Below are 10388 nucleotides of genomic sequence, written 5' to 3'. Positions count from 1 at the left end.
CTCTTGAAAGGCTCATTACAGCCAGGCTTTTGGTGTCAGGGATTCTGACAAAGGAGAGAAACAGATCAGTCTAGTCCCCTGTCTGCGAGCCAGGAGCTGTGAAGCAGTTGTGTTGCAGCGGGAAGGCGTTTACTTGGAAAAAAAATCCTTCTGGGAAGAAAGATGAATCCTGGTTATTTAATCATTTCTTTGGACTCCCTGATAAAACATGAGGATGTTTCCCTCCGTCTGCCTGCTTCTCCAAGGACGCGGATAGAGAGGAGGCGCCTGGCACAGAGTGCTCACAAGTATTTATTGGGCGATGGAAAAGCATTCGTGCAGAAAGCTTGATTTGATGGAGGTTGGACACGTTCCCCGGGAGCTAGTGACATTGTAGGCGGTATCTCCATAAAGCTCAAGGGGTTGGGAAGCTGCTAGGAGACAGATCGCGTTTGCAGGAGAGACGGGGTTTACGAGGGGCTTCCCTCCAGGTTAGAAAGGGTTGGGGAGCATGCTGAGCGTTTGGTCTCGATGCCCTTGGAAGTCTGAGTAGGAGAAAACAGGACTCAAGGAAGGTGGGGAGGTCCTAACTCTGTCCCAGGGGATGGGGCACCAGTGGGAGCTCCCAGGGAGGGTGTACGAAGACGAGATATAATTTGCCCTTTGACTTAAGAGTCTTGGAGGTTGTCCTCCCCAACACCTCTTTGGCACCCCCATTCTAAGGCCTTTCCAAAGAGGCCAGGGCACTTTCACTTTGGTACCCTCTCCCCCCAAAAAAACCCACACACGGAGCATCGAGAAAGAAATGCCCATTGTGCAGGAGACACTGTCTTTCTGTGACAAAACCAAACAGAAGGATGGGCCTGGCCCAATGCTTCCCTCCCAACCCCGGGGGCCCAGAGCAGACCCCGGAGCCAGTCCCCTGGGGTGGGCACTGGGACTTTTTGGCTCTCTCTGGTGGGCGCTGCCTGCATTGATTGGTAGCACTCCCATGCCATTGACTCTGAGAGGGTAAACGCAGCGGCTTGCCTGCCAGGGAGAACTTGTACCAGCTCTGATTCCTGCTAACGACTCTGCTGCCCATTTAAAAAGAAATGTGTCGAGGACAATTTCTCTGTCACCGTTATTTTAGCAGGTTAAACATGTGGGGGATGCCTTGTAGAAGGCCTACAGCACAGAGGCCAGGCCCTTCCCACCCTGGGCTGTGGGCCGGCAGAGGAAGCCACGTGGCACCCCTGCCCAACCTGATCAACCCTAACTGGCTTCCAGGATTTTACCGCCTTGGGTGAAGCAGCAAGCCCTATTTGGGGGAATAAAAACAAAACGATGACACTTCCTTAATATTGTTTCCAGTCTTCACAACTTTAAAGTTGGATCCATTCATACTTAGCTTTATAGCATTACACAAGGGGAACCTGGGACCAGAGACTTGTCCAGAGTCAGGGGGTGGCAAAGATGACAAGATTCCATGTCCAGCCCGTTCCCTTGGACAGCATTACTTCTGGCCTCGTGGGTGGGGCTGCTCTGGGAGGGTTTGGGGTGGGTGGGCTGGGGGTGAGTTTCTCAGCCAGGGCTCTCTCGTGGTGCAAGAATCTAAATGCATCTAGTTCTCAGATTCCCCCTTTCCTTGGAGGTTTCCCCCTAAATCATCACATGCCCTCTCCATGCCCAGACCCTTTATTTCCAGGACCATTAGGGTGCTTCCAAGTGTTACAGGGACCCAGGCGCAGTCCCCTCAGTTAAGGATGTGTGAGCAGCCAACGCAGGCTGGGCCGGGGTTCTTGGTCCCCGGGGTCTGCAGGCAACACGCTCACATAGGCAAGAGGCCTGACCGAGACCCAGGCCCATCACACGCGCACACACACGCACGACCAGACGTTATCCTATAAAAGGTAAGGTGGGACCTCAGCGGCTGCTAGACTGGCTCAGAAGACTCTTCTGTGTGATCCCTGCGCCTCTCCTGGGGAACCCCGAAAACAAGCCCCGCCGTGAGCGCCGCACGTCCCAGGGCCTCCACGCGCCTCGGACTTGTCCTTGTCAGGAGGAGGGCGGGGCAGTGCTGAGAGAGCCGCTGAGGAGTGCAAAGGCATTGCATTGCAGCAGGAAAACTCAGGAGGAAACCCAAGGACACACGGAGAGGTGAGAACCCAGGAGAGGAAAGCCAGGACAGGCGGCGACAGGATGAGGCAGAGCGGGGCCACGAGGGTCCCGTGGGAAGGATTCAGCGGTGTCCACGCTTATGGAACCTGCCGCCACCCCTGCTGGAGCGCACGGGGCGGACCCCCTGCTGTCCGTCGGGGAAGAGCATCCGGTTAGGAGCTAAAAACCCTGTGGGAGAAGAAGTGAGGAGGGAGTTAGCGCCGCAGGGCCAGGCTGCGGTGTCCTTAAAGATACGGGGACAGCCACCTACACTCTGCACGGGCCTTCCTTGCTCTCACTGCCTGCCTTGGCACCCAGCTGGGACCTGCAAGGAATGACCGAACGAATGAGTGAACGCTGGCTCCCAACACGCCGGCCAGGAAGAGGGACATTTAAAGCGGCTCAGTGACAGCCAGAGGCGTTGCGATGGTCACAGCAATAACGTGAGCCTCCTGGACACACGAGTATGTTTTTGAGACGGCCGGTGGTCAGGGGAAGACCGTGAGGGTATGTGAGAGACGGAGCGTGTGCCCTCTGCTACTCTTAACGAGACGGCTCCATTGCCACCGAAGTGAAAGGGCCCAGGGCAGGGAAAGGGGGTGTGAGGTTACACTCAAGGCTGGTGCGTCATGGCACCGCGGTCAGCCTAAAACAGTGAGACTCAATCCCAGCCTTGTGGTGCCCCAGACTGCTTCCAGCAATTTCTAAGGGAGGAGTGAAGCTGTCAAAATAATGCCAATTGGAATTTGCATCAATGAGAGCGTTCCCAGCAATTCTGGGGAGTGAGAGACATGGTGTGAACCCCCAGACAACGTTGCAGAGCCCTGAGCCGTCGTTCCACTAGGGGCGCCCTGGGCAGAAGCTGGGGATCCTACACTTGAGGGCACAGAGTCTCCCAGAGGAACCACTGCACCCAGAGGTGTAGGCTCTGCAGGCCTGGGCCTGGAAGATGCCCTTCTAACACGCTCCCAGGCGCTGCTGCTGCGTCCCAGGGACCCCTCGGAGGGAAAGCCCGTTAATGAGGTCAGACGTCCCGGCCCATCAGGACCCAGAAGAGAGGGCTCGGCCACCCCTTGCCCAGGATGGGGCCAGCTTACTCGTCGGTGTCCTTTTTGCTCTCCTCAATGAAGGCAATGGATTCAGATCTAAGGCGGTTGGTCACTTCATACGTTCGCAGGGTGACCCCAAAGATATCCTCATGGTAGCGGTTGTCATCCTAGGGGACGGAAACAGGAAACAGCCCTCAGAGGCCAGCCCGGGGCAGAGAGGGCGGGCACGCTGACACCCAGGATGAACTCTCCCGAAAGAAAACGGGCCCAAAAGAAACGAGGCGCTCCAGCGTCCCCGGGAGTGCCCTTGGCCTCCAAGACTCTGTTGGAGCAGGACCCGCTGCCCTCCAGGGCACGGGGTCTCTCCAGCCCAGACGACAACGAGCACCCTGGCTCCGTCCAGGAACAAGCTGCTGCTCTGTCGATTCTGAGGACAGGAGGGGAGGTCAAACGGGAGCCTCGGCACCCCCCTGCCCTCTCCCAGTGACCTGCCCGCTGCTGCCGTCACACACCACAGCCCCAGCCACATTCAACCTGCTCCCCTGCACGCCCGGCTCCTTCCTCCTCAGCGGGGTTTGGGACACTTCCATCCTCTACCTGAGCCAGAGATGGCCAAGTGGGAGCAGGATGTCGTTATGGCTCCCCAGGCATCGAGACAGGTGGGGTGAGGAAGAGGAGACAAGACCCCGGATGCCTGGAAAGGGAAGCGAGAGGCCAGCGCCACTCACCCTCAGCCGGCTGATGAACACGCCAGCGTCCTCCACTGAGAGCTTCCCCTGCTGCGCCACGATGCGCTGGATGGCCTTGAGGACATCGGCGGCCATGGTGACGTCCCCGCACACATAAATGTGGCCCCCTTGCTCCTTCAGGGCTTGGTACACGGGTTCCGCCAGCTTCTCTTGCAGGATGTCCTGCACGTACTTCTGTGGGGAGCAGGGGCTGCGTGAGCCCCAGGGAGCAGAGCCAACGTGGGGGCTTGTGGGCAGGGGGTGATCTCTGGGGTCTCGGGAGAGTGAAGTTGGGAGGAGGAAAACCAACCCGAGGCTGTGGGAAGGAGCGGCTCCCCACTTTGGACTTTGCTCTGCTGAGGCCCCCAGAACTTCTCCTGGAGGGGCATTAAAGGGGAGCATTGTCTATCTGCTCCTCTCTCCAACCATCAGGGGTCCCCCGCGAGGTTTGGACGCCATACACTTGCCGGAGCAGGTGTGTGTGTGTGTGTGTGTGTGTGTGTATAATTGATTTCAGAGAGGAAGGAAGAGGGAGTGAGAGATAGAAACATTAATGATGAGAGAGAATCATTGATCGGCTGGCTGCCTCCTGCATGCCCCCTACTGGGGATCGAGCCCACAACCCGGGCATGTGCCCTGACTGGAATTGAACGGTGACCTCACCCACTGAGCCACGCTGGCCTGGCAGGAGTGGGGTTCTTACAGGTGTCCTATGCTGACGTGGAAGAGCAGCCCCAGGCAGACAGCAAGAGGTGGGGATAGGTGAGGGCTGCCAGGCCACCTGTGCAAAGCCAGTTGCTGTAGCTGGAGCAAGAAGTGGGCTAAGGGAATGTGAGGGGGGCACCTGGGGGTTTGCTACAGCCTCCAGGGAGTTTGTCTAGCTTGTTCCGATGCCTCTGGCCCAGGAAACTCCCCTCGGCCCAAGTTGACATTCAGCTGTTCACCCTGGCTTGGCTGTCCTGATGTTGATGTACTTCTACAGCAGCTGTCAAATGGCCATGGCCCAGATCCTCTGAATTTCCCCCTCATCCCAGCTGTCCTGGCCTCCTTCCTGGGACCCCTCCACCCCAGGCCTGCTCCAGATCCTGCAGGAGCATGCTCCGGGCTGTGGCCCTTTCCATTTGGACTGGTAGGGTCTCTTATGGGCCATTAAATATTTTTTAAAAATTCACATCGAAACGTTTTTCCTGGCTGGGGTGGGGGCCGTGACAGAGCAGGGTTACCTTTGGTTTGTCTGGCTCCCGGGAGTAGGCCGTGTACAGTTCTCTGAAGACCCCCGAGCTCTGGGCCTGCATGGTCTCCTCCCTGTAGATGTGGTCCACCTTGGACTGCCGGCACCCGAAGACCAGGATCATGGGGCAGGGACTCATTCCTGGGGACCAGAAGACCTTATGTCACCCACAGCCCTGATGCCCGATTTGGGGGGTGGCTGGTGATGCTGGGGGTGGGTACTGGGAACCCCAGCGGGTGCCATGTAGCTAGAGGGACATGAACACAGGGGCAGGACACACACACACACACACACACACACACACACACACACACACAAGGAGGCAGGCGAAGTGTGCTCAGACTTTGGCAAACCTCCCTTCTCTGGGTCTCAATCTTCCCTCCTGAGCCCGTGGGAGGGGCTCAGACCCCAGATTTTGGAGCTACACAGCCTGGGTTCCAATCCCAGCTCTGACCGACAACAAGCAACTTGCTTAACTTTCTCTGTCTCCATTTCCCCCAGGTACAAAACAGGAATAATAACAGCAACTACCTGATAGGGTTATTGTTAGACCTGAATGTCAAACATCAGAACGGTGCCTGGTACAAATGTTAGCTAGTCTACGTGAGTGACAGTTCCACAGGGGCAGGTGTTTTTTCTAAGTTGTTTCTGTCTTGTTCATTGGTATGCCTCCAGCGCCTACAACAGTGCTTGGCATTTATTAGATGCTCAATAAATCCCTGTATAACGCCAACACTGTGGCTCTCTCCTCCCAAAGCTGATCTGTGTGTATCCCACACAGCAAAGCCTGCCCTTGAATACGAGTCTCTGAGAGAATCCCATAAACACCCCCAATTGAGAAGGCTTCATGTTGACCCTTCCAGGGCTGCTTGAATTGTAAGGAGGGGTCCAATCTTTTTTTTTTTTTTTTTTTTTTTTTTAGGAGGGGTCCAATCTTAACTGTCCAAGGAATGTGGGATTTCAGGACCAAGCATAAGCTGAGGGAAGATTTGTTCGGACAGGTCCTATGAATGGCACCAGGGGTCAGGTCGGAGCGAGGATCCCCAGCCCTCCCCGGGTGGTGAGGCTCTGGAGAGATAACGGTCACGCCTCTCCTGAGATGCTGGTGGCCGTCCCAGGGCCAGCGGGTGGACACCCTGTGGCTTCTGGGCCAGGACCCACCTTTGTGTTGGATATCAAATTGCCGCTGCTGCCAGAAGCTTCGGAAAGGGGCGATGCCGGTGCCCGGGCCAATCAGGATGCAGGGCACTTGGGGGTTTGGGGGCAGATGGAAGCCGGGTGCTCTGGACAAGGAAGAGAAGGTCAGAAGGCTTGCTGGGTCAACTGTGACTAAGAATAGCTGGGTCACCCTGGCCAGTGTGCTCAGTGGCTAGAGTGCCGGCACACGCACCGAAGGATCATGGGTTCAAGTCCTGGTCAAGTACCTGGGTTGCAGGTTGATCCCCGACCCGGGTTGTGGTGTGTGTGGGAGGCAACCAATCAGTGTGTGTGTGTGTGTGTGTGTGTGTGTGTGTGTGTGTCTCCCCTCTCCCTTTCACTCTCTTAAAAATCAATGGAAAAAACATCCCTGGGCGAGGATTAACAATAACAAAGAATAGTTGGGTCTTAGGGAGGCCAGGGGCCATCTTGGGTAGAATACAGTGGGACCTGCAGCTCTTCAGCCTGGCCAAGTGCCCCTAGTCAGGGTGGAGGTCCCACAGATTTGGGGAATCCCCAGAGTCTGCCTATCCCTCCATTTCCTAATGATCCCCGTTGCTGAGCTGAGCCACAAAGGGAGTGGGGGTGATCTGACTTAGGGTTTCCTACCTTAGCTCTACTGACATTTGGGGTTGCATATTTCTCTGTTGTGGGGACCATCCTGTACATGGTAGGCTATTGAGCAGCTCCCCTGGCCGCCACCCACTAAATTCCAGGAACACCCTCCAGCAGTGACAACCAAAGACATCTCCAGAATCGCCATATATAAAAACATTACCTCCCCCAAGCCCCCCGTTGAGAACCGCTGATTTAACCACTCATGAGAGCTCCTATTACCACCGACTCCAGGGGACTAAAGAACCACCGGGGGGTGTTAAAAGGGGTGAAGGTTTCTGAGGAGTCAGTCAGTCTGGGCTAGGATTTTCTCTCTCTCTCTCTCTCTCTCTCTCTCTCTCATAAGCCTCACCTGAGGATGTTTTTCCATTGATTTTTAGAGGGAGTGTAAAGAAGCGGGCTGGGGGGGGGTGAGGGGGGGAAGAGACAGAAACACATTGATTGTTGGCTCCTGCACAGGCCCCGACCGGGGCCAGGGATGGAATCTGCAACCGAGGTACGTGCCCTTGACTGGAATCAAGTCCGCAGGCCGACGCTCTATCCCAGGGGTCTTCAAACTTTTTAAACAGGGGGCCAGTTCACTGTCCCTCAGACAGTTGGAGGGCCGGACTATAGTTTAAAAAAAAGTATGAACAAATTCCTATGCACACTGCACATATCTTATTTTGAAGTAAAAAAACAAAATGGCAAAAACACCTGCACGTGGCCCGCGGGCCGTAGTTTGACGCCTGCTCTATCCACTGAACAACCCAGCCAGGGCTAGGGCTCTATTTCTGAAGCACCCTGAAGGTATGTGGACATCCCGTGAACAGCTGAGCAAAGTGGCGGGCCAAGGTCACTGTTCAGGCAGAGAAGTTATTGATTGACAAAGCAGACACTTACAATGGGCCTAAGCTCAGGCATGTCCTTCGTAAATTTTTTAAAAGTAATATTTTTTATTTGGTTGACTGACTGTGATAAGAACACTTAACATGAAATCTACCCTCTTAACAAATTTTTAAGTGCACAGTGCGGTACTGTAATCATAGGCAGGAATATCCTTTCCAGCGGGGTTTGGGAGGAAGGCTCTGATTGGTGGTGGTGAGAGATGCTCGGATCTCCCGTTTCTAAGGAGCTGGGGACAGCGGGGTGTCCTTTAGGATTTGGATAGAGCCTCCCCTGGTCTGCAAATGCCATGGAGGCTGAGCCTGCGCCGCGGCTCTCCTGCAGCCTCTGCATCGAGCTGAGGACATGCACTGGACACACGCCCGCTGCGCTGACTTGCCCTCGACTAGAGGACCGTCTTAGCTTCTGCTGGTTCTGTCTTGCGATCCCGCTGCCTTAACAACTTGGAGGGATGTGGAATGCTGAGCCCATCTGATCCAGCCGTCTCTCTAGAACCCTTTGGGCTGGTCCACCCACCCAGCTCGGGAGAGCAGTGTACAGACTGGGGGTGGCTGCTCATTTCTCTTCCTTTGCACTCACCCTCTCACGAAACAGGGGACCACGTCGTCAGACTGGATCTGGTTGAGCCAGGAGGAGCACACGCCGTGGTGAACTGGTCCTTCTCCATCTAGCAGAAGAAACAAGGTGGCCTGGCTCACCTCCTGTCCCCAAGCTTCCCGGCATTGGTACCCCCTCCCTTCAGTCCTGAAGGCCCCCAGCCCCAATGCGGAGTTTCTGCCTTGGAGCTCCTTGTCTGGATCCCTTCCTCTGACGGGGAAGAGGAGGTGGCACAGTGGGGGGAGCCTGTGAGCTGTGAAAGTGCCCAGGGTGCTGTGGGGGAGGGGTGAGCCGGATTCAAATCCCGCCACTGGAAGGGCTTTGGTCAGTGTGTTCCCCGTGGGCTGCTGGGATCCCAGTCTCAGAAAACTCTCCGGCACCGTGCACTTTGATTGCTTGATCGAGGAGGGAGAGTACGGGAGAAAAATGTCCAGTTAGCTGACTGACCTAGGACCAGCAGGGCACCTGCAGCAGGGAGCCCCCCCCCCCCGCCCCCGCTCTGAGGAAAGGCGTTGTTCTAGCTGCTGAATGGAATTGGCTCTGCCTAAGGGGACAGTGTGCCTGCTCTGCTTCTTCCCAAAGTTTCCTGGCCGTGGGCACGGGTCTCCAGCCAGGGACTTGGGATTTGGCAGAGCTGCCGGGGCCCTGGGGGGAGAACGCAGACCACCCAGAGGCCCCCAGCACCTCTGCCCACCTCCAGTGCGGTAAGAGACGATGGCCACGGTGAGGTGCACCTCCTCGGGGTACATGTCTGGGGAGGAGCTGATGGAATAGTAACGAGGCTGCAGAAGGGACAGCTGGGTCAGGAGCAGGGTGGCGGGCATCTGGATGGACTGGAACTCCTCCAGCACCTCCACGATGGTGGGGTTCTTGTTCCATTTCCATTCCTCGTACTCCTGCAAGCCCTGCGCCAAGGAGAGGGACAGAGGAGAACTCACATTCAGCTCCAGGTACAGATTTCCACTGGGGGCTCCAAGGGGCCGGGGAAGAAGGCAAATAAAAGTAGTAATAGCCCGGCCGGCTGGCTCAGTGGTTGAGCATCGACCTATGAGCCAGGCGGTCACAGTTCGATTCCCGGTCAGGGCACATGCCCGGGTTGCGGGCTCAATCCCCAGTGGGGGGCATGCAAGAGGCAGCCGATCCATGATTCTTTCATCCTGGATGTTTCTATCTCTCTCTCTCCCTCTCCCTTCCTCTCTGAAATCAATAAAAACAAATAATAATCACTAACACTTAACATTGTCAATACTCTGTGTCAGGTTTTAACTCCACCTCAGACCTGATGAAATAGGTATGATTGTTATACCCATTTTACAGATGAGGAAACTAAGGGATATAGAGGTGCCATGGCTGTCGAGGTGGTGTTCTGGGTTTTGAATCTAGGTCAGGGGGTGAAACTTCAGCCTGCGAACCAAATTTGGTTAATCCCTTCTTTTGTCCGTTTAAATGGTTTGAGGGAAACATCCGAAGAATACTATTTTATGACCTAAGACTTCTATATAATAAAAGGCTAATATGCAAATTGACCGAGTGACTGGTTGCTATGATGCACACTGACCACCAGGGGGCAGACACTCAGCGCAGGAGCTGCCCCTCGTGGTCAGTGCACTTCCACAGGGGGAGCGCTGCTCAGCCAGATGCCGGCCTTACGGCTGAGAGCGCAGCAGCGGTGGCGGGTGCCAAGGATGTCTGACTGACAGCTTAGGACCGCTCCCCCAAGGGCTCCCAGACTGCCAGAGGGTGCAACTGGGCTGAGGGGACACCCCCGCACCCCCAGCACACGAATCTCATGCATTGGGCCTCAAGTATGATATAAAATTCAAAATAGAATACTATTTTATGACCTAAAATATGATATAAAAAAATCAAATTTCAAGTTCAAAATCCATAAATAAGGTGGGATTGGAACCCAGTCACACCCACTCACTTATGTATTGTCTAGGCCAGGCGTCCTCAAACTACGGCCCG

The 10388-nt window shown here is 55.5% G+C and overlaps 1 protein-coding gene across 2 annotated transcripts in view; it reads right to left on the bottom strand.

Annotated features, from left to right (window-relative positions):
• Positions 1 to 3211: 3211 nt before the first annotated feature.
• Positions 3212 to 10388, bottom strand: part of NOS1 (nitric oxide synthase 1) — a gene marked incomplete at both ends in the record, with an annotated part of 73957 nt that continues 66780 nt past the window's right edge. For both annotated transcript variants that reach the window (XM_079763247.1, XM_079763248.1), the window contains 6 exons: positions 3212 to 3334; positions 3896 to 4090; positions 5119 to 5267; positions 6288 to 6409; positions 8403 to 8490; positions 9115 to 9325. In XM_079763247.1, coding sequence (XP_079619373.1) covers positions 3212 to 3334; positions 3896 to 4090; positions 5119 to 5267; positions 6288 to 6409; positions 8403 to 8490; positions 9115 to 9325 — 888 coding nt within the window. The remainder of the gene's footprint in view (positions 3335 to 3895; positions 4091 to 5118; positions 5268 to 6287; positions 6410 to 8402; positions 8491 to 9114; positions 9326 to 10388) is intronic.

This window comes from Cnephaeus nilssonii (assembly GCF_951640355.1).
Source record: "Cnephaeus nilssonii genome assembly, chromosome: 22".
NCBI classification, from domain to species: domain Eukaryota; kingdom Metazoa; phylum Chordata; class Mammalia; order Chiroptera; family Vespertilionidae; genus Cnephaeus; species Cnephaeus nilssonii.
The sequence above is the reverse complement of the archived record's forward strand: the minus strand, read 5'-3'. Positions and strand labels throughout refer to the sequence as shown.